Source organism: Caretta caretta, chromosome 8 (assembly GCF_965140235.1).
Source record: "Caretta caretta isolate rCarCar2 chromosome 8, rCarCar1.hap1, whole genome shotgun sequence".
Classification (NCBI taxonomy): domain Eukaryota; kingdom Metazoa; phylum Chordata; order Testudines; family Cheloniidae; genus Caretta; species Caretta caretta.
Genome location: NC_134213.1, coordinates 31,346,192 through 31,370,736, shown reverse-complemented (window position 1 = coordinate 31,370,736; position 24,545 = coordinate 31,346,192). Strand labels below are relative to the sequence as shown.

Sequence of the window (24,545 nt, the reverse complement as noted above, 5' to 3'; positions counted from 1 at the left end):
CTTCATTCCAGTGCAGAGTGACCAGGTACGTGGTGATGAGCTGAACTCCCCTACAATTTTAGGAGGGTGAATGCGGTGGCAACAGTCACAACCAAGACATGTTTACAGTTGAAATATTGGCCACATTTCATTTAAAGAAACAGCATGTGAAATAATAGGTGGACTTAAACGTTCCCTCTTGAACTCTGGTACAAAAATGTACCTTCCTTAGATTAAGTGTGTGACTTCTGAATCAGTGTTTGCAAACAGAGAAAGCAAGGTAAAGTGCTATTGAACGGCTGACACACAGTTGCTAACAGGTATTATTACTTTCTTTTATTATTACAGGAAATAATATTATGGTTATTTTTAATTAAGTCTTTTAGGGTTAAACTCTAAATTGGGAAATGTGCATGCAAGAAGCAAAGGTGTCTTTTAAACAGATGCATTTTTGAGTTCTGACAATATTCTCCGGGTGGTTGTGTTTTTTTGTTTGGTCGCTTAGTTTTGTTTTTTAAAACCAAACAATGTAATATAGTGACAATGTGTAACCAATAACCTATTCAAAGCTCAAAGGTTAGAATAATATACAAAGAGATCTGAAACTGGCAGCAGGTATGGACTAGTTCTCATCTTAGGCTCAACTCAAAGTCTGAGAGAGAAACTAGACAAGAACTACACTCAAGGAAGCATGATGGGGTAAGAGTTTTTCTCGTAAGATGAGAGGTTTTACTAAAGAAGCCTCATCTCCTATCTGACCATTTGTAAAACCTTCCCTTCCCACATGTACCTACAACTTGGAGTTGGGCAGCTTCTGGAGCTCTACACTCCGCCTCCAAGAGTATGTCTGCAAAGTGTGTGGACACAAGCGTCTCAGTCTGGGTTGATAGACTTGGGCTAGCAAGGTTCACGCTAGCACTCTAGAAATAGCCGTGTAGAGAGCACTTTGAAGTTGCAGCTTGGACTGGAGCAACTCCACTGTCCAAACAGCTGTTTTTAGAGCATCCCCAAATTTGTCAACCGGGACTGGGTCCCGCCCAAAAGGACAACAACTATAATAGTCACCAGAGCCCTCTGACACCATTTCCCAGCATGTGTAGAGTCACGGATTGGGAAAGGAGGAAGTAGAAACTCCTGTTGAGGCCAATAGGGAAGCTTTTGCATAGGGTGATCTGGACAAGCAATCCACTGGCTGGATCGCAGAACCCCCAACTAGGGGACAGCCTGACTCAGGGAGACAGTTCAGTTTCTGTTTTGGAAAATGAATCAGACAGATCAGAGACAGGGAGTACCTTGCTAAATTCCCACTCCCCACAAAAGGGGTTCTTTGCACTGCTGTGAGATCTAGCGGTATGGGTCAGGGAGTTCCAGCACTGCAGTGACCAGCATCCAGCAGAGAGGGAGATCCAACCTGGCACTGGCTATCGAGAGCCAACCAAGACCCTCACAGTATTTCAGACCAGGGAGCCTGATGAAAGCCAGAAGATAACTCTGCCCCACCCAGGAATGAAGAGATAGTAAGAGGACCCTTTGTTTATGCTGGCTAACAATTACAGTGATACAACGCTCTGTTTTAGGACTCAAACACAGCGTGCCACATGCCAGGGATGGAACTGGTGGCTAGGATAAGTGATCAGTGTTGTGAGGTGGGAGACTTGTTTATTTATTAATGTCTAATACTTATTAGTTAACTGTAAGTCTTTCTTTCCCCAGATCCTATTTTCCTATCCCAATGAAGTCACCCTTTGTTATGCCATTATTTTGGGGATGTAACTCTTTTGCTGTGGTTTCAGTTTGTGTACTTTATTACCCCTTTTATAATGGGCTATACACCCTTTGCCAGCTAGCTGTATTGATTTCCTCAAGAGACAGAACTTCTGTGCCTGGCACAGTGAGGAGACATTAGGCACCAGAAAAAGAACTCAGTGCCCAACCCATGTGAGAAGAGGGGGAAAGTAAATGGAGGGGGCCACAACTCAGGGGAGGCGCTACAAACAAAAATGTAAATCAAGCTTACAAACATTTTTCAAACAGAATTTACGAATAAAATAACACCCTCAGCTGTTAAATATTTGTGTAATGATATTCAAAAACCATGTAAGTGCATATAAAATTCTCATTCTCATCTTCATCTCAGATGGGCTTTCTAGAGTATATTATGTCTTTCCCCCTAACAGACGGCACATTATGTGAAATAGTACAGCTCAGCATCTGGAGTAGCCCTGGCTTCAATACAAAGATGATGCTGACATATATTAAGTAGTTGCTATTGATCTGACTGGTTTGGCTGCAGTCTTATGCTTGATCATATGTAACTGGATGAAAACAAGATGTGGTGGTGGCAGCATTTAGTGTGATATTAACGACTTACTTTTCTGAGGCCATTTTGACTGGAGTGCTACAGTCTGAATTCATGGAAGCCAGTGAAATAACTGACATCTGGCGATAAGATCTCAGCATTGACCTCGGCCGACCTACTCTCTTGTCATCGAAATCCGGCTATAGGACAGAAAAGAGAAAAATATACCATGAACAGTCTTTGTGATGCACACTTTATGTCTCCTCACCAGGTTTGGAGGATGGCACAGATGTTCTTGGAGTGGATTTGGAGGAAACCAACCTTGCAGGTCCTCAAGGAATCAATCCTGAAGCACTTACATGAGAGGAAAGTGATCAGGAACAGTCAGCATGGATTCACCAAGGGAAGGTCATGCCTGACTAATCTAATCGCCTTCTATGATGAGATTACTAGTTCTGTGGATGAAGGGAAAGCAGTGGATGTATTGTTTCTTGACTTTAGCAAAGCTTTTGACACGGTCTCCCACAGTATTCTTGTCAGCAAGTTAAAGAAGTACGGGCTGGATGAATGCACTATAAGGTGGGTAGAAAGTTGGCTAGATTGTCGGGCTCAATGAGTAGTGATCAATGGCTCCATGTCTAGTTGGCAGCCGGTGTGAAGTGGAGTGCCCAGGGGTCGGTCCTGGGGCCGGTTTTGTTCAATATCTTCATAAATATCTGAAGGATGGTGTGGATTGCATTCTCAGCAAATTTGCAGATGATACGCTGGAGGGCAGGGATAGGATACAGAGGGACCTAGACAAATTGGAGGATTGGGCCAAAAGAAATCTGATGAGGTTCAATAAGGATAAGTGCACTTAGGACGAAAGAACCCAATGCACAGCTACAGACTAGGGACCGAATGGCTAGGCAGCAGTTCTGCGGAAAAGGACCTAGGGGTGACAGTGGACGAGAAGCTGGATATGAGTTAGCAGTGTGCCCTTGTTGCCAAGAAGGCCAATGGCATTTTGGGATGTATAAGTAGGGGCATAGAGAGCAGATCAAGGGACGTGATCGTTCTCCTCTATTCGACATTGGTGAGGCCTCATCTGGAGTACTGTGTCCAGTTTTGGGCCCCACACAACAAGAAGGATGTGGATAAATTGGAGAGAGTCCAGCGAAGGGCAACAAAAATGATTAGGGGTCTGGAACACATGACTTGTGAGGAGAGGCTGAGGGAACTGGGATTGTTTAGTCTGCAGAAGAGAAGAATGAGGGGGGATTTGATAACTGCTTTCAACTACCTGAGAGGTGGTTCTAGAGAGGATGGTTCTAGACTATTCTCAGTGGTAGAAGAGGACAGGACAAGGAGTAATGGTCTCAAGTTGCAGTGGGCGAGGTTTAGGTTGGATATTAGGAAAAACTTCTTCACTAGGAGGGTGGTGAAACACTGGAATGCATTACCTAGGGAGGTGGTAGAATCTCCTTCCTTAGAAGTTTTTAAGGTCAGGCTTGACAAAGCCCTGGCTGGGATGATTTAATTGGGGATTGGTCCTGCTTTGAGCAGGGGGTTGGACTAGATGACCTTCTGAGGTCCCTTCCAACCCTGATATTCTATGATTCTATGAAACAGTTCATTAACTAAGAAGAGTAACCTCATTACCTTGATTTTGTTTACTCTCTCTGGGTATGATCCCAGTCTTAGAACTCTCAAACTAAGTGGTAGAGTGAGAATAAGTGGTCAGGAGAATTGAAACTGTTTTATATTTGAGACACACACACAATGAAAAAAGGGGTTTTGGCTCTGGCTAGAGTCAGACATGATGCAGGGAAGCATTTGTATTGTTTCATCAACTAATTCTGACCAATCCTCACTCCAAACTATTTCTCTAGTCCCAAGCCTGGATGCTGCCTCCTCTCTACGTTTAAGCTTCTCTTCCCCGCCCCCCCCCCCCCCCCGCCCCGATGTTTTCATGTTGACTGGCTGAGATTCCTCTCCTTGTAAACTGCAGGTTGAAAACAGGTGCAGCATGACAGGCTGGCCAGATGAGATCAGATCTGGTCACCTTGATTTGCTGTGGTCATAGTGGTTGCTCCATCCATTTCCATTATTTAAATCATGTAAATGACAGGGCCTGAGATGACAGGGGGGGGGCATGACTCCAAGTCTCTCTTATCAGACAAGATTGGTCAATGCAATGGGGAAATTGAACTGCCTATTGGCCGCTCATCATTCTTCTTTGTGCTCATGCTGCAGCAAGCTATCAGTTCGTGATGGGATTATTTCCATGGCAGTGACTTTGACTTCCTCCTTTCTGGTCCCTCATGCTGGTAGGTAGCAGCAAAGTCCATGTTTCTTGGCCAGTTCCCAACATAGATCTAAACAGCAGTGTCTGCTCCCATTCTTGAGGGTTGGGTCCAAGGATTCACAATCAAACTGTGTGTTCAGACGTGCCCTCCTCTTTTTCAGCTGAAATATTGCCTCAAGTGAGTTTCGTAAGCGTGAACATTTCCCATTTAGCACATCATTGTAATGGCACAGGTTGAGAAGCATTTCCCAGCACATACCCATTGTGAACTACTTTCCATCCTGCTTTAATAACACAATCATAACTTTAAAAATAAATCCGAGGACCCACCATGTTTGCTAATTACATAATAAAGTTCTTCTTCTGATTGTTCAGATAATGTTAAATCTGTTTGGAAACTGGCGTATAATCTCATATGCTAGACTCCCCGACTGTTGGCTTCTGATGCTGTTGCTTTTCACTAAGACAGCTTCCTCTAGCCAGAGGATCAGAAAATCCATTTATAGTTCCAAAGTTTATTTTCAAACACTTTTCACAGTTTATGTGCAGTGAGAATTGCCTCTCATCCTGTGAGCTCCCAGAGTACTGTGATAACACACAATGGGTGAAGCCACCTTTTAAATAGAAAAAGCTCGCATTAGCAACCTGAAAGAGAATTAGGGATGATGAAACTGAAATGGTGCTCCATTTCAAATTAACTGGCTTTTCTGTATGGGATAAAATGGATGAAATACTGCTATCCACCAACTTTTTTAATTTATGAGAAACTTCCTGAGCAGTAATAAAATAATGTGCTTTGCTGCATTGCGTAACTTTGAATAGAACTGTATTTTGTAACAGCACATCGCATTGTTTTGAAACATGCTGAACCTCAGCTCAGGAAGGGAGCCCAGAATGAGTAAGGGGGAGATGTGCATCTAAGGAGCTATTTCAGGCCCCCTTGGACACTGATCATAAATCTCAGAGATTAAATTAGATAAATAAATTGGTTTATCAATCATCACATTTCATATTACACTGTTGTGACCCCAAGAACCTCTCAATGCCAACTGGATAAAGGGGATTACAAGAATATTCTGATCCTGGCATGTACATTCTGGTCCACCTGAGTATCATGTACGATCTTAAATGAAAGCCATGTTCAGCTGATCGTTAATATGGCTATGAAATGTATGTACAGATACTATGTAAAAACTTATGTATGTATAATGAAAATATGTTCCTAAAAGTCTGGATCAAGGCAGGATTGACAAACTATGTATTTTCACCTATCTCAGTTCATATGTAGATTAAGCATTGTAAGCCAACAAAATGGAAGCTCTATTTACATACAAAATCAACAGAGACAAGCCACTAGAGAATGAATGACAGGGTAGTCCTGTCTCTGGGGACAGACAATGATCTTTGGGGGATTTAAGGGGAAGGTAAAAAGACATCCCTTTATCCTGCACCTAGAAAGTAAATGGTAGCGTTTACATTCATGAAAAGGGGATCCCAACCAGTCTTGGCTGGAAATGCTGGAAAAGGACATTTTGGTTGAGCTGAACTTAGACTGAAAGTTTAGTCTCTAGAAAACGTGTTGTGATTTTGTTTTCTATGTAACCTTTCTGTCTGCATTATCATTACTCACTATCTCTTAAGTCTTGATACTGAACTTATGATTGTTTTCACTATAAACATATCTCAGTGCTGTGGTATTATTTAAGGAGCTGACCCTGGGTTGATAAGTTCAAGTTGGTGGGTATACTGTTCCCTCGCAGACCACATATCTGGTATCATTGTGAGTATTCAGTGGATAAGGGGCTGAACATTACAGGGAGATGTTTCAAAGGGGCTCAGGGACAGGGGTGCACCTATTGTTAACCTGCAAGGCAAAGTAAAGCTGGCATAGCCACCCTAACAATCTCCTGTGGACTAACAGACTGGATGGGCCAGGGAGCTGACACCCAGTTAAGCACAACCAAGTATCTCTCTCAATGGAGGCAGGGGGAAATAACTGACTCTCAGTGCTGGGCATCCCGGGAACTGTCATAACTGTATACTGTGTAGGCCATGGGAATTCTGTCAAACCATGGAAGGCTTGGAAAGGAAATCTTGGTGTGGAGAAGAAGAGGGTTAATCACAAGAACAGTACATTCTATTCTTGCTCTTGTCAAATAAAAATCATACATAGGTTGCTTTTTACTTTTACAAAAGTTGATCCAAATGGCTGTTGAAGGCTTCAACATTTGGCTAGATTGTGGACATTGGGTTGCATCTCTTTCCACATTGTGAGTCTGTCTCCAGTGGACTGAATTATAGGAACAATATTGACATAAATGGCTGGAATTGGCGTTATTCAGGATTATACCATAGGATGATAGCCAGGCTGTAGGGGAGAAGTTTGCCTCACTAGGTTTTTTTCCAGTATAACAACTGAATCAACATGTAAAAATTAAAAAATAAATGTATAGCAGGAGCAGCAAAATTTCAATCCCCAAATGATAGGGGTCTAATTTCTGACACCAACAAACAACTGAACTAATGTTCAGATATTTAGACTTGTTTTGCTCCCAGGATTATCTGGGAATAGAAGTAGAGTCACATGGTTGGAATCAGACAAGTGCAGGGAGCTATCTATGGACATCAAGTGTGGATCAAAGCTCAGAGCTACTAAAAAAATATTCCAAAGAGAAAAAAATGTGTCATGGCTTGTTTCTTTATAATGTGAAAAAGAAATGCAAGTTTAACAGAGATAGGGAAGGGTTCCAAATCTCAGAATGGGGGATGTTTGATGCATCAGGGAACTAACAAACTACTGTGACTGCAAGATTCATATCATGGTGCCTTCAGATCACAGGACCACCCTAAGTAACCAATATGCAGGAGGCACTTTTGCTTACAGGAAAAGTACAGGGCATACACTAAACAAAGGGAAAGTGCAGCAGAGAGGAAAGAAAGAAATAGAGAGCCTTACCAATTCTCTGACTCCATATTGTTTTTCTACTTTGATCTTTAAGTGCTTGAAACACTCCTCCATACGGTCATGGAAAGGACGAAGGTTATCAGAAACCCTCTTTTCATGAATCTTAATTCCAGCCCCGAGGAAAGGTATCTTGAATAAAATGAAAAGAAAGAACATTAAACTGGATCTGCCAAGCCCCCCTCCCTCCATTTACAGAATTTTCCAAGTCAACTGCAAAACCATTACTGAGACTTGTAATATATTTGTCAGCTCCAGAAACTGGGAGAAGCAGATAGGCAGCTTGCTGCAAATTGGAGAAGGCTTCTGAAAAGCCAGCTTGCTGTGTAAACTTTTGGAGCAGGCTGCCTGAGTGGGCTTCTTCATGGTGATGGAGGGTTTTGTTCTTTTTCATATTCTGAGATTTGGATACACCCTGTGAAAGAATCTGAGAAAATCCCTGGTTCTGCTCACAGAAACAGCATTGAGAGTTCAATTCTCTGCACTCATATGACTTGTCAAAGAGAGATTTGGTTATCTCAAATACTAATCCATCTGCTAACAAAGGCACTTGCCATTTCTTGATGGCTGAGTGTAGACAGAAAGGTTGGGAGGACAAAGATCCAAATGGCTGTCACACTCCCAGCTTCCAAGTCCTGACTTTTCTTGGAAATCCATCGTTCTCTTTCTTTGGGACTGCCAGTGATTTAAGCCAGGAGATCTTAAGTCTACCTATTCAGTTAGACGAAGAGAGGTGCAGGCAGCCATTCTCTCAGAGATAAACAGGTTAGCAAGGGGGTCTCTCCATCCCAGTTCACCAAGACAACATCCTCTCTTCATTTAAATCCCACATGAAATCCCTTAAATTCTGTGTCGCAACACATAGCAAGTTACTTTACCAGAAAATAAATACATAAATATACTACCTAAATGTGCTCAGAATGAAGCAATCATATTATTACTATGATCCTTCTCCTCTGCCTCCCCACTGCCTTTGTTACACTCTTACATTAGACTATATGATCTCCAGGGTAGGGACTGTATCTCTTATCTCTAGTTGTTTTGTAAAGTGCCTGGCACACTTTTGGGTACTGTATAAATAGGGCCCTACCAAATTTACGGCCATGAAAAACACGTCATAGACCATGGAATCTGGTCTCTCCCACTGTAAAATCTCGTCTTTTCTGTGCTTTTACCCAATACTATACAGATTTCACGGGGGAGACCAGCATTTCTCGAGTTAGGGGTCCTGACCTAAAAGGGAGTTGCAGGAGAGGTTGCAAGGTTATTTTAAGGGGATTGCGGTATTTCTAACCTTACTTCTGTGCTGCCTTCAGAGCTGGGCGGCCAGAGAGCAGCAGCTCTTGGCCGGGCGCCCAGTTCTGAAAGAAGCACCCTGCCAGCAGCAGTGCATAAGTAAGGGTGGAAGTACTATACCATGTCATCCCTTACTTCTGTGCTGCTGCTGGGGGCGGTTCTGCCTTCGAAGCTGGGTTCCGCCCAGCAGCTGCCGTTCTCCAGCTGCTCAGTTCTGAAGGCAGCACCGCGGCCAGCAGCAGCACAGAAGTAAAGATAGCAGTACCACAAGCCCCCTCTACAATAACCTTGTGACCTCCCTACAACTCCCTTTTGGGCCAGACCCCTACAATTACAGCACCGTGAAATTTCAGATTTAAATAGCTGAAATCATGACATTTATTATGGTTATCCTTTAACCATGAAATTGACCAAAATGGATCATGAACTTGGTAGGCCCCTATGTATAAACAATAGTAAACTAGCCCACTCTTCTCCCCAACTGTGAGGGCACCTACTTGCTCCTAAGTTCTTTAAGAAGGCTATTTGTGAGATTTATTCACTATACTTTTAAATATCCTAGTGCAAATAATCTTTTGGTAATGCAGCAAAAACCTTATAGCTAGTTCTAAATAATGCTTTTTTTTTTTTGCATTATCCACTTATATTTTCTAGTTTCATGTATTGTGTTATGACCCTGTAAATAGCATTAACATATATATATAAAAAATCCTTATTGATCTCATATTTTATGGAAGTTCATTCTCAGCCTGCTCTTAGAAGTACCTCTGTTATAGCCAATCTGCTGATCTTCTCCTGGGGGACTAATGGGAAGTGTCTGAATCACAGTTCTGGGGCCTAAGGACATTGTATTAAATTCAAGACAAACCACAAAAGCTGCAATGTTGTAGTGCAATCTGGGGCATCCATTAAGTGTTTCAGACTGTCAATAAGGGAGAGCACTGTGCAGATAAGGGTGTGGGGTATCCAGGAGACAAAACTGTGAAATTTGGTGACCATCAGTTACGGCAAGCCCGAAAACCAGAGCAAATAAAATTCAACAAGATGCAGTGGAGGAAACTTATTTGGAAGCTCCATTTGTGGTTAAAGACAGGAACAGATAGTCAAGGCTTGCTGCCTCCTTATCTGTCCAATGAAGATAATGCTTCCCTTCCTCACAGGGGTGTTGTGAATCACATTTCACGAATACATGTGAGCTGTTCTGATACTACAGTGATGGGAAATATATGGCAGGCTCTATAGCAGAAAGAGGGATATACAGGACATATCAAAAGAAATCTAGAGTCACACATTACTGGTGAGAGGATTCCAGTCTAATGAATAATATTTCCCAGCCATCCACTTGAGGGGGAAAAAGGACACAGTGGTAGGGTTTGAGACATTTAAGAATCACTAGCATATTTTAATATTGCGCATGAACTTAATGTAATTATTTTTATGCCTATTCTGTTCATAGCAAATATAGTATATTTCTTTTCATTCAAGTTGTTAACATTTCAGAGCAGGGAGGGGAGGTGTTCACAAATAGCGGTGGTTATAGATTGGCAGAGAAATTTAAAATGAAACTTTTCTATCCCACAGTCACTCTGTGTATCAGATACAGTGTTGTAGCGGCATTAACTGTTTTGACAAGATCATAAAAATAGCTCTGATATTTCCTGAAGTCATGGTTGCTTTTTTTCTCCTCTACTGTAGCACCAAATAGTTTAGGACAATAAAGAGAGCTATTTTCCCTTGAATCTCATCAAAACTGATGTTGCCTTTGTGACACTATCTACAGTAGATGTGTTTTATTCTTTGAGAACAAGGGGAAGCCGCAGGTTGGGTAGCTTATCAAAGCACACTTTAAAAATAAGAAAGAAAGAGCTGGAATGTAGCTGGCGCAGGTAAAATATTCTGGCTTTTCTCTAGAGTGATCAACCTTATAAAGTATTGACTACCACTCCTCTATTCTGTTTGTGGAGCTGAGTGTTGCACAAGGATGTGCAGCAGCAGTCATGCACGTGATATGGGGTATGTACTTCATGGCCCCGAAGCAACAAAAAATTCCACTGATGTTTTTGACTCAAAAAAAAAAGTGACAAACAATGAACGTTTAAAATGTGTGAGGAAGCTAAAAATGAAGATGAACTGTTTTCTAACATTTATAGGTTCCCCTTCTCTCATCAACCTGTGAAGCCCCCTATGGTCTTCTTACACTCTGAGTTTTGTCTCCAGGGATGTTTGCTAGAGCTTAAGATCTTACTCAGTAGCAATAAGGGTAGCTCCTTTTGTGTGAATTTTGGGCAAACAATTCCAGAGATGTGCTGGAGTGGATATCTCTGTGACCTATTGTTAAAGCTCTGCCCTCAAACTGTATTGAGGTTGTCAGGTGATTTCTCAGAGTCTGGTGGTGTTTCACCCACCCCTCTCCGGACACTGCTAACCAGTCCCTGCAGTGACGTCTCAAAATAAAAAAAGTACTCTGCAGCAGGAAATGTATTCAATTTGGAATGGATCAAACCTCACAAAAATGTCAGTTATCTTACAAAAATAGAGAGGGGGCTCTCTCTAGACCCCCTACAAAGTTTTATCTGCACCACTCCATTCCAGAAGATAACAACTCTTGGCTGTATAATTTGATCCAGCATCTCAGTAAGTTTGTCAATAAAGTAGATTTCCAGTTATATATGTGAACATTTGCCAAGTGGTATAAGCCTCCTTTTGTGTTTGAGAGAGAATTTTTGCCTGAATAGATTCAAATTAATGCCTCTCTTCCCTCCTCTCTGCAATCCCACATGTCCCCAAGACAGGAGATTTATCACAGGGTAAAGGTAACATTTTAGTAGGAACCCATTTTAAAAATCTTTGGTAATGTAGCACCGAGCCGATCTGTTAGTTTCTAGCTATAATGTTGATTTTTTCCCCCTTTTAAAAAAGCAGGAGAGGGAAACACATAAATACAAACGTGACTTAAATGACAGAACCATTTAAGTCACATTACACTATCCCAATGGAAAGAAAACTGATAAATGGAAAAAAGGAATAACTAGGTAAACCTCAGAAAATTGCGGCCAGTATGGCATTACCTGCCAAGCAATCAGGTCTTTGAGTCTGTTCAGCTTTTCTTGATCCTCTGGATGGTCTTTGGAATACTCATCGGTGAAGAAAGCCTGTGAGGGGCATATAAATCATTCAGTCCCTTTTAACATGAAAAGGGATCAATGCTTTCTCCAGTGTGAGTCACTGATCACGATAGAACTCTATCTCTAATCGAATGATAAGACATCTGTTTTCCTTGAGAGCAGCCACTTGTGGTGATACTTTATTAATAAATGAATTGAGGATGAAAGGGCATTTTTATTTGTTCAAATATTTTCAGTGTCCATTTAACGCATTGGAGCTCAGGACCACCATCCTGAAAAGCCAACCTCTTGTTTTCAAGTTTTTTAACTAACATTTACTTTAGTTAGGGGTACGAAGTATTTGGAGTGCTATAATTTATCCATCAATGAATAGTACCTTTTTGTTGTTGTTTAGCTAACATAAGTGCACCTCCTGGATGATCAGTTAGATAAGAGTTAAACTTTTCCACCTGCTGCTATAGGACACAAACCAATACCAATGCAATTCATAACTTGAGCCATTACTCACAGCACCTGTGATACATGGGGGAGGGGGGAAATTCCCTTTGATGGACAGCCAGGCAGCCAGCTAGCTGTAAAATCCCTCTTGGTCTGTTCAAAGGGAGCTACTCCCCCCCCCCTCCCACACACACCCTTTATGTATCACAGCACCTCTTTCTCAGCCCAAAGTAAAGGTAGTAAGTCAACAAGCAACTGTATTACGACAGATTGCCTCACTGCACGTCTGGTGAATATCATGCAGATGAATGTCTTTTTTTAAATGATTTAGACACCTTCCAGGACATTTATAGGTTTGGACAGAAAGATTTGGATTGCTTGGGAACATATGAAGATAAAGACCGGATACCGGACTAGATGGCCTGATAGAAGCCAGCACTTGATGTTCACATGAAGGAGAGCTCCACAGACGTGTGATAATTAAGTCTCATCATTATCTCTAACAGAGATTGTCTTAAGCCTTGATGCGTGATACTTAATATCCCTTCCAAAATTTTTGTTATGAGGCTGTCTTGGAATTATTGTCTTCAATAACTGAGTTCCTTAAGGGGCTGCATCTCCATGTACTCTGTTGTTCTAACAAAATACATTTCTTCACAACAAAAACTGCCTTTCAAAAGGCTGCAGTTACTGGAAAAAGCAGTTAACAAGGTAAGAGATTTACTAACTCTGAGTCTGCTAGACTGCTAGAAGGAGAATTTGCAGTGATTTACTCCAGACCAAACCAGTTGAGGCATGGAAGGCTATTTCATTAGAACATGTGTAATCATATCCTGCCATATCACACTTACACGGAAACCCCCAAGCTTGCAATTCATTTTGAGCATCAGTCCTACATCCATGTTAAGAGTCAACTTTTAAAGGAGACTAAGTCAGACGTGACCAGAGTCTGAGGATCTTCAAATTAATGAGATCCAGCCTTTCTTTGTCCCCATCCCACTATCTCCCACCGCCATTTTTGACAATCACTAAGCAAGCAGAAACAGAGCTATCATCATTATTTAGAATAGAAAAATCTGTGAAGATGATCTTAAAGCTATTAAAATCATTACCTTTTCATATTTAGCAAAGCCTCCCATGACTGCTGGATCAACAATTCCATTCAGAAGCATGGAGAGAGGGTTAATGGGAAGGTTTTCATCACTCTGGTACTGGTTAATCATCATCAAAATTTTCTCATTTGTCATGGACATTGTCTCAATGGCATTCTCCAGTGGACTGATAGTCGCCTATGAAATAAGAGGAGGAATGTTTAATGTGCCTATTTGATTCCATTTTTTCTTGGTTTTCATTGATACAATAGCAAGCCCAAAGAAAACCATCTGCTCAGCAAAAGCATTTCCCTCCGTTTTTGGTGAATATTCATATCTGCATTTGGGAAACTACTCACGGGCAACAATTCATTCAACAAATTAAACCCTAGTTTCTGTTCACTACTGGTTCACAGGCAGAGTTTGATTTTTACCTGTTTGTTGAATGGGATATCTCTGTGGCCTATTGTTAAAGCTCTGCCCTCAGACTGTATGGAGGTTGTCAGGTGATTTCTCAGAGTCTGGTGGTGTTTCACCCACCCCTCTCCGGACACTGCTAACCAGTCCCTGCAGTGACATCTCAAAATAAAAAAGTACTCTGCAGCAGGAAATGTATTCAATTTGGAATGGATCAAACCTCACAAAAATGGCAGTTATCTTAAAAAATAGAGAGGAGGCTCTCTCTAGAGCCCCTACAAAGTTTCCATTGTTGAGGAATGAACAAACGTTGGTTTGTGGATTGCTCACCAACTGCATTTGCTATTCATGATTGTTGCTGTGTGATTGGTCATCTTAGTCATGTGATGTTGTTTCTCTTTCCTATGGTATAAGCACTATTGCATTTTAAAAAGGGAAAGGGCAAGGGGATTTTGACTCTCTGAGGGTCAGGGCTCCATTGTAGACATAAAGGAAGATATGGTATGTGTCATAAAGAGCTGATTAATCCATATACTATGCGATGTCTAAGGTGATTTGTAGAGGAGGAGGGCAGGTACCAATATGTTACTGGGCATGAACACTAAGTCACCCTGACCATTCTGGAACCTCAGAGGTTCAAGCAGTATCGGAGGACAATCCATATGAACAGTCCCACAACCCTGATTAATAGAAGGAAAGGCCCTAATCTTGGAGCAAAGGAGAGGATAGCTTGCCCACATTGATGGTGCATTTTTAATACCTATCATGAAAAGCTTCAGAGTGTACCTACGGTTTAAGTACCCATGTTGCCTGAGAAATACTCTGCCCAGTCATGAAAATGACCTGGATCACGGAGTCTCTGTGATTTGGTAAATCTGGGTAGAAAGTCTGGAAGAGAGTAAGTTGGCCTCTACAGGACTGGATTTTCTACAATCATTGTACACTGGGACTTTCATGCCAGGTGGATACAATAAATTAATCCATCCCTATGGCACAGGCATTGTCTTTGTCTAATGAAGTGTAAAAAGCCAAACAAAAATCATAACCACTCATGCTGACCCCTAAAACCTTCCTGGCCTCCTGCTAAACCAGTGTCCAACTGGATTAGATAACTCAATATAGAGCTCAGATGTGCTTTTCAGCCAGCTCTCAAGTATGCTGCACAGAAATAGATCCATTGTAGAATATATCCTGTGCTTTCTTTTCTTGTTCTGAGAGCACTGAGGAAGTGCAAATATTTTTCAAAGTGAACAGTTTTAATAATATGTATGTGTGTGGAGGGGAGTGAAGAACGGACCTATCACAGCAGAGCGCTGAGAAAAAAATCATTGAAAAAACAAACCTTCTATATCTTTTGTGTATTTTTATGCAATCCTCTCTCCTCAGGACACTACTGTTGCATATTCCACCTCTGAATTCATAATCCCCTTGTATATGCCTCTGAAATTATAATCAATAGCAAAGTAACCAACTGAAATGTCACAAATAGAAGATTATGACTTCAGGTGAAGAATAGCAGCAGGAGCAGATGAACTCCTAGGAAACCAAGATGTTGCTTCCATGCAGTTGTCCTTTGTAATCAAGAACAAGGGACAAGAAAATATAAGAAAAGGAAAAAATAAAGTAGAACTCGTTAGTGATTTCTTGCTCTAGGAGGACATATTTTTTGAAATGCACGCTCCCACCACTAAGGAATGAAATATTCAAAGGAGTAACACAAACATCATATTGTATCATAGATGATGAATTTCTCTAACAGCTGTTGACATTCCCCCTCCTTGGTCATTTTCATTTCTTAGATAAAAACATAACGGGTTTGATGTCTGAGCTAGAACTAATGTAACAGCATCAGGTCTCTCAGAACAAGATCTTTCCTTGTCTGCATTCATGTGGCAATGAATTGGGTTCTGTCAAAACAGGGACAATTAAGGGAAAAGCTGATATTTTTCTATATCTTATCTATAGCCAGCAGCATGTCTGTTCTCTCTCTTGTTGCAGGGAGAGCTGGCTACCATCAGAAAAAGATGGACATTGTGCCAATGCTCAAAGTGGGACAGGAGGTGGAGAGATGCACCCACAGTCACGTTGCCTGAGAAGAAAGGAGGGAAATAGGTGATCACACAGAACCATGTTCCCCTTCTAAATATGGTACAGCATTGTGCGCCAATGTAAGACCAGAATGTAGATGGGGTTATCTGTTATCATGACAGTAAAAATCCACCAAGATGTGCTTTGCTCCTTTAGCCACTTGGTGGTTATATAGAAGGTATAAATAACTATCTAACCTTGAGTATATGGGAGACAAAAGGCTAATGCTTAAGACAAATCCCAGTTTAGGAACTTCTTGGGTCTCTGTCCAGCTCCCACAGTATTCTCCTGCTGATGATTCAGATGTACTGTAACAGTTGCAAATTAAATAGTTGCTTCTTAGGGCTTGTCTACATGGTGTGGCTAAGCTCACTAGAGGGATGTAAATTCTCAAGTGTACCAAACATTTTGGCATGCTTGCTGGTCTGTGTAGACCATGTTGGCGTAGACTAAAAGCTCCCCAGTGTGCATGAGTGTACTATCTCACTGAGATCAGATTGTTAGATAAATGCCAAATTGTTCAACAGTACTAAGTTAATGTGCATTAGGTAATTTTTAGTGCATGCCAGAAGGGTCTACAAGAGCTAATTAATATGCAACACAGCAGTGTGCTTTAGAATTCACACCCCTCTGGTGCTCATTGCTTTATCGTGTAGACAAGCCCTTAGTTAACTTAATGCTGATTTAAGCTGTCATAAATATAAAGGGAAGGGTAAACCCCTTTAAAATCCCTCCTGGCCGGAGGAAAAGGGTTAAGAAGCTAAAGGTAACCACGCTGGCACCTGACCAAAATGACCAATGAGGAGACAAGATACTTTCAAAAGCTGGGAGGAGGGAGAGAAACAAAGGGTCTCTGTCTGTCTATATGCTGTTTCTGCCAGGGATAGACCAGGAGTGGAGTCTTAGAACTTTTAGTAAGTAATCTAGCTAGGTACGTGTTAGATTATGATTTCTTTAAATGGCTGAGAAAAGAATTGTGCTGAATAGAATAACTATTTCTGTCTGTGTATCTTTTTTGTAACTTAAGTTTTTGCCTAGAGGGATTCTCTATGTTTTGAATCTAATTACCCTGTAAGGTAGCTACCATCCTGATTTTACAGAGGTGATTTCTTTACTTCTATTTCTATTAAAAGTCTTCTTGTAAGAAAACGGAATGCTTTTTCATTGTTCTCAGATCCAAGGGTTTGGGTCTGTGGTCACCTATGCAAATTGGTGAGGCTTTTTATCCAACATTTCCCAGGAAAGGGGGGGTGCAAGTATTGGGAGGATTGTTCATTGTTCTTAAGATCCAAGGGTCTGGGTCTGTAGTCACCTAGGCAACTTGGTGAGGCTTTTTACCAAACCTTGTCCAGGAAGTGGGGTGCAAGGGTTAGGAGGATTTGGAGGGGAAAAGACATGTCCAAACTACGTTTCCCAGTAAACCCAGTTAAAGTTTGGTGGTGGCAGTGGAAATTCAGGGGCAAAGAATAAAATTAATTTGTACCTTGGGGAAGTTTTAACTTAAGCTGGTGAAAGTAAGCTTGGGAAGTTTTCATGCAGGTCCCTACATCTGTACCCTAGAGTTCAGAGTGGGGGAGGAACCTTGACATAAGCCTTAAAATTTCAAGAGGGTCATGTTGCATATATAATGACATAGGCATGCGTGACACTTCACAGGCAGATAAAAGAGGAAGGTCCCTTCCCCAAGGAGCTTGCAGTCTCCAGTAGACAAATGATGTCATGGGAGATGACAAGAGGAAGGGGAAGGAGAAGAGACCACAGAAAAGAAAGAGAAAAGCAAAATTGCTCTTGGGGAGAGCATCAGTATTCACAGAACTCAGGTCATTTCTATGGCTTTGTTCAGTGCTCTTTAGGTTGTTAAACAATGATGGGGTTCAAGACCATGTAGCACCTGAATAGATGATACTGATGGAAAGCTAACAAGGGAGTTTTGATAAAGGATCTGAGGAAGAAAGGGAGGCTGTGCCAGGGGACAGGAGGGATTGTGAAAAAAGATGGACTTGGGTGGAGCAGACCAAGGGAGTGGGTAGCACACAGAGCCTGAGCTATCTGGGTCTGGAACAGCAGGAAAATGGAGATTAGAATCAGGAAATATGTGCCAAAATATATTTCCTTTTTTTTTTAATAAAAGCTCTCAATAGAAATAATTTTAGGGAAAAATTAATTAGATACAGGTTTGAACCCCTAACATCAGATCTCCCAACAGTCCTAGTTTTCATGGCATTGTCCCATTTTCAGCCCCAGAACCCCCTGTGCCCATTGAAGTGAACATTTCCCACATTCAAGTCTGACCAGGGGAAGAAGCCATTTGTTTGCCCCAGGCCCTCCATTTGAGAGGGCCCTCAAATTGAGTGGCATTGCCACCTGGAGCACGGGGTCACAGTGCCACTCATGTCTGGTCCATCAGCTTCTCCATCTCCATCTACAGGGGGCAGACAGGCCAAACCTGAGTGGTGCTGTGTCCTGCTTTAGCCACATTAAATACTGGGAGGTATGTTAATACTGCAGTTAATGAATAAAAACAAGAATGAAAATAAGCTTACGAGTTTCTCTTTCTCAAAAATGAATGCCAATTTTTTTTTAAAAAAGCCCTCTATAAATGGTAAAGGAAATTTGATTTTATTTTCTTTTGTAATAATTTAGGATGCTGCTAGTAACATACATAAGCACGTTTTTCTTTTAAGACTGAACTTTAATTTGACAGTCTCATACTTACATTTCTATACTTGGTTATAAATTTAAGTTGCCAAGGAAATATTTTTAAAATGCAGTTTTTCCTGAAGGCAAAACCTTTGTGTGGATTTTACAATATGATCCTAATATGTTGATGAATGTGACACATAAGGAGGAAATCAGGTAATATTTATAATTGGCCTATATACAGTATATAGTATTTAAATATAATATTCTGGAATGTACATTCAGAGTTATGTGAAATTTAGCCATTTAAATTCAAATTGTTTTAGTCAAATTATTTACAGTTCACAGGGCTTCAACTCAAACAAAATCATTAAGTTTTCTGCATGTTTCCATCTCAAAATAAATAACCATTCCTTTGCACTACTGAAAAATGAGGGAGTTTGTCTAGAGTTGAGCCACAGTTAAAACTTTTCAATGAAGCTGCCCAGACTTTGGGGTCCACAGGTTTTGTAAATATTAAATCTCCTGTGTTCTTTTAGGCTATAAAAGCTATGCGTGGCTAAACAATGGAATTCCAATTCCTGACTGCTGTTAACCACCTGAGTTGTACTTTATGGCTTCAGGACTTCAGGATGGCTCTAGACTGTTCTCAATGGTATCAGATGACAGAACGAGGAGTAATGGTCTCAAGCTGCAGTGGGGGAGGTTTAGATTGGATATTAGGAAAAACTTTTTCACTAAGAGGGTGGTGAAACACTGGAATGCGTTACCTAGGGAGGTGGTAGAATCTCCTTCCTTAGAGGTTTTTAAGGTCAGGCTTGACAAAGCCCTGGCTGGGATGATTTAACTGGGAATTGGTCCTGCTTCGAGCAGGGGGTTGGACTAGATGACATTCTGGGGTCCCTTCCAACCCTTATATTCTATGATTCTATAAAATTTATAGAACACTGAAGATGTAAAGATTTTAACTTGCTGTGATAGTTCTAATATGCGTCTGAAGCAGAAATAAAAATCTCATATTCCATTTCTGTGCTACTAGCTGTATTAATCAGGGCTTCCATTTGGCTTTGAGCAGGTCTTCTGTGGAAGGGACTCATGTTCTTTTCCCCTGAATCAAGCTCTTATATCCTTCATAAGCCAGGTTTCTTTTAGCAGGACATTTGAGATCCTGGATCTGAAGTGATGTCCAGTTTTATGGTCAATGGGATTTTTAGTGGATCAAATTAAAAAAAAATAACAACACAAACAAAAAACCCCCCCAAAACCCTGTTAAGGCAGCAGGTTAGGAAGAGGGGCAACCCTCTTCCCCTCCAATTGCTTTTTTGGGCTTCATGTCAGATATTTCCTAACGGTCCTGTCTCTTTTAGTGCATCTACATGTGTGTATTTCAAGTGATGCTCAGGAGCCAAAGTAACGATCAATGTCACCTAAAAGAGCCACAATTGTGTGAATTCATTATTTCATTTACTATTTTATATATATTATTCAAAGCATCCTGAATGGTTAATGTCTTAGACTGGTTAATAATTAAAGTACACAGTGGTTTAATACCATGTGCTGCAAGGAGCCACAGGAGACACATTAAAGAGCCACTTGTGGCTCCCAAGCCTCAGCCTGACTATCGCTGGTGTATTCATTTTGTGGGGATTGGCGGAGTTCCCTTTGCTACACTGAACTAATTCCCAATTTCCCATACTGATTTACTGCAAGCAACGAGAAGACAAGGAGTCTATTGTTCCTTCTATCCTTTTTAATTTTTTTGATAGAAGTGGCTCCTGAAGAAAGGAAGTGATCACATGTAGAGTAAAGGCAAAACCAATAATTTTAAAAATTGTCCAAATTCTTTTAGTGGCCATAAATTGTAAGTTTTATGTGCATTTTATGAGGAAATCAGAGTGATACCTCTGAGAACTTATGATGTTCACATTACCAAAGGGGATACTATTATCATGTTTTATGATAAGTCATCACCAAAGGGATTTCCTTCAGATGATTTCAGATCGCCAGTGTCAATTCAAGGGAACTGTAATAAATATGATGCTGAGAACTACTTTTGTGCAATTACAGCAGATAAAAACTGAAATAATGTAAAGAGAAGCTTTTTTTCCCCAAGTATAAATAATGTTGACAAGGAAACAAGGAAGGTCAGAATAAGTAAAACTGAAGGAATCTTAAATTATTTTTGTACTAGTAATTGCCAACACCTCTTTGGCCCACCATGTACCAACAATACCTCAGAACTTGTCTATACAGACACTTCATGTGCAACAAGCCAGGGTGTAAATCTGCAGTGCATTAGCTTGCTATGCACTAGCTGGCCCGGAGGAGCCTGCTACCTTGTGCTAACACTACAGAACTATTAGTGTTTGGTAACAGGGTCCAAACAGAAAGCTAGTGTGCTGTAGATTTACACTCTGGCTTGCTGCACATAAAGTGTCTGTGTCGATAAGCCCTCACTCCAAAAGCCAAGAGGCTTGCCCATGACCACTTGTATGTATTTTTTTTAAGACTGACTATCCCTTTTGTCAGGGAGTCTCAGGACAGTACCTTACAAAGGATATACGAGTTGTAATCTTTAACCACAGCAGGGCTGAGGTGTCAGTCATTTCAACGTATTGCACTAAAGTAGAGATTCTGTCAAAATCTAGCAGAAAAATTGTCAGGCAAGATATATGGTTATCTTCTACCTTTTACATAGATGTTTTACTCATTTGCAATAAAATGTCAAAATGCTATGTTTTCCATGACACATACAAGGTGGTTGAGGTAATATTTTTTTATTAGACCATCTTCTGTTGGTGAAAGAGACAACTTTTGTACTCCACAAATATTGGTCAATACTTTACCAGCCACTGGTAAAAAACTACCAACCACCTACCCTAGCAATATAAGAACATAATAATGGGAAGAGTCCATGTAGCCGAGTATCCTATCTAATGACAGTGACCATTTATTCCTACCATTTGTTTCCTATCTTGTAACCAGTTACTGCTCCTCAAGAGGACCTTCCCTCTTTTCCCAGGACTGCTTACTTTGCTGAAGAGCTGTTGGTGAGGGACCTTGTGAAAGGCTTTCTGAAAATCCATGTACACTATATCTACTGGATCACCCTTGTCCACACATTTGTTGACTCCAGTCAAAGAGTTCTAAAAGATTGGGGAAGCATGTTGTGTTGACTCTTCCCCAACATATCATGTTCAACTATATGTCTGATGACAGGTTTCAGAGGAACAGCCGTGTTAGTCTGTATACATCTGATGAAGTGAGCTGTAGCTCACGAAAGCTCATGCTCAAATAAATTGGTTAGTCTCTAAGGTGCCACAAGTACTCCTTTTCTTTATATGTCTGATAATTCTGTTTTTTACTACAGTTTCAACCAGTTTGCCTGGTACTGAAATTAGGTTTAATCACACTGTAATTGCCAGAATTTCCTCTAGAGCCTTTTTAAAAAAATTGGCACTATATTAGCTACTCTGAAGTCATCTGGGCCAGACACTGATTTAAATGATAAGTTACATACCAGAGTTGTTAATTCTACAGTTTCATAATTGAGTTGCTTCAGATTCCTTGGGTGAATACCATCTGGTCCTAGTAACTTCTTAATGGTTTAATTTACCTATTTATTCAAAAACTACCTTTATTGACATCTCAATCTGTCACCCTAGATTTGTCACCTTAAAAGAATGGCTCAGGTCTGGGAATCTTCCTCACATTCTCTGCAGAGGAGACCAATGCAAATAGTTCATTTAGCTTCCGTGCAACAGGTCCGTCTTCCTTGAGTGATCCTTTAGCACCTTGATCATCCAGGGTTTGTCTACACAGGGATACAAAACCTGCGGCTGGCCCAGGTCAGCTGTCTCAAGCCAGTGGGGCTTGAGCTCCAGTGCTCAAAAATTGCTATGTATATGCTCATACTTGGGCTGGAGCCAGAGCTCTGGGATGCTGTGAGAATTCAGTCTCCAGCCTGAGCCTAAATGAGCCCTGAAGCTCGAGTCCCAGCAGCTTGAGCCAGCTGCCCAGGCCAGCCACAGCCATGCTGCAGGTCTTTTAATCCCATGTAGATGTACCCCCAGTGGCCTCCCTGGTTGTTGGCAGGCTTCCTACTTCTGATGTACTTAATTTTTTTGCTCTTAGTTTTTGTGTCTTTTGCTAGTTGCTCTGCAAATTCTTTTTTGGCCTGCCTAATTATACTTTTGCATTTGACTTGCCAGAGTTTATGCTCCTTTCTGTTTTTCCTCTGTAGGGTTTGACTGCCGGTTTTTAAAGATTGCCTTTTTGCCTCTAAATGCCTCTTTCACTCTGCTGCTTAGCCATGATGTCATTTTTTTTATTTCGGATATACATTAGTTTGAGCTTCTATTATGATGTTTTAAAATAGTTTCCATGTAGCTTTCAGGGATTTCACAAAAAAACCTAAAATGTACAGAGTAGCAGTCTTGTGAGTAGATTTAGAAAATAAATAAATAAATAAATAAACAAACAAAAATTTGAACCATTTAATCTCAAAATAAGTCTGTGTTAGAACCGCTACACTGCATTTATATACATTAATTTGTATATCAGGATACTTAGCATGTAAATACCCACCTGTGACATGGAGACAACCTCAAACCAACGCAGAATTCCAGGAAGTTTGTAAGCTGTAACAAATGATGTTCTCTCAATCCACATAGACTGTTGTTGTTTTTTTAAAAAAAGAGACAGGATTGAAACCTTAGTCTTTTCAGGATAGAAGTTGATAGAAATTACATTGCAAAATAAAAGATAAGGTAGAAAAATGACATAGGATAATTTGTGCATAGAAAGATGCAGCAAAGGGAATCCAGCACAGCAATTTGTGGTTTATTGTTTCAAAACCAGGTCATCATTACGCTCTCAGTCTCTACCAGGTAAGGAACCCCCAAATTTCTATTCCCAACTCTGCCACTATTGACTGTGTGATCTCTGGTAAAACACTTACTCTGGCCTTCTTTACTCTGAATTAAGAAACTTTAAGGAAAACAACTGGTCCTAGCAGCAGGAGGAGTTCTATATTACAGTGCCAGAATTGTAACCACTTTGTTGCTGTAAGCAGGTTAGACAACATGGCAGATTAAACTGCTAGCATTCTGCCTTCCCTAATGCTCCTCCTATTATTGTTACCATGGGGAGCCGAGTTGGTGGTAGCAACAGTGGGAAATTTTAACAACAGGTCTAATGCAGACACAGCCTCACTGTCAAGTGTCCCATATGTAAAACAGAAATACTAATATTTACCTTCCTCAAAAGGTACAATGTGTTACTACAGTGTCTGATTCTTAGACAGACACATTACACATCACCATGCCAGGATGTTAAAGTTCTAGAACTGGAAGCACAGGATACAGCTAGTGTCACTTGCTCTGGGTGTGGGACAGTGTGTACAGTCCCTGCCCACACAAGACCACACAACTAGTGGAATCACTAGTTAGTGCTATTAGTCACTGATCAGAAAAATACACATAATTTAAGTGCTTCGTACCATTCTGAAATAAGGTGCTCTTATAAATCTGAAAACTTAAGTTGTTTTCCCCACCAATATCCTGACAGCACTGATTTACCATAAAACGTGACTAGAAAAATATATTCAACTACACAATTTTATGATATAATGAGACTTTATATATTTATTCCTCTAAAGTAAGAAAACTTACCACACTGTTGTACATGACATTATAAAAATCATATAATTCACAGCACTTGTAGATCTCAAAGTATATTAAAACCATGAACATTATTTGTAGCTATTGCATTACTGAACAGCTGATGTGAGTCAGTGTGGTATATACAGTAGTCATCACTTCACATGAGTGATGAAAACAGACAATTTACACTCCTTAGCCCATACCGGTAGCTTATGAGTGGAGCAGTTATTAAGTACTAGTGGCGATGCATTTTATTGATA

At 40.7% G+C, this 24,545-nt stretch overlaps 1 protein-coding gene across 1 annotated transcript in view; it reads right to left on the bottom strand.

The window, feature by feature from the left end:
- DOCK2 (dedicator of cytokinesis 2) overlaps nucleotides 1–24,545 on the bottom strand; it is a 488,728-nt gene that overhangs the window by 9,486 nt on the left and 454,697 nt on the right. Inside the window, exons 44-48 of the mRNA XM_048861500.2 lie at nucleotides 23,210–23,296; nucleotides 13,499–13,675; nucleotides 11,892–11,975; nucleotides 7,522–7,659; nucleotides 2,351–2,478 (exon numbers count right to left, since the gene is read on the bottom strand). Of these exons, the coding sequence (XP_048717457.1) occupies nucleotides 2,351–2,478; nucleotides 7,522–7,659; nucleotides 11,892–11,975; nucleotides 13,499–13,675; nucleotides 23,210–23,296 (614 nt within the window). The remainder of the gene's footprint in view (nucleotides 1–2,350; nucleotides 2,479–7,521; nucleotides 7,660–11,891; nucleotides 11,976–13,498; nucleotides 13,676–23,209; nucleotides 23,297–24,545) is intronic.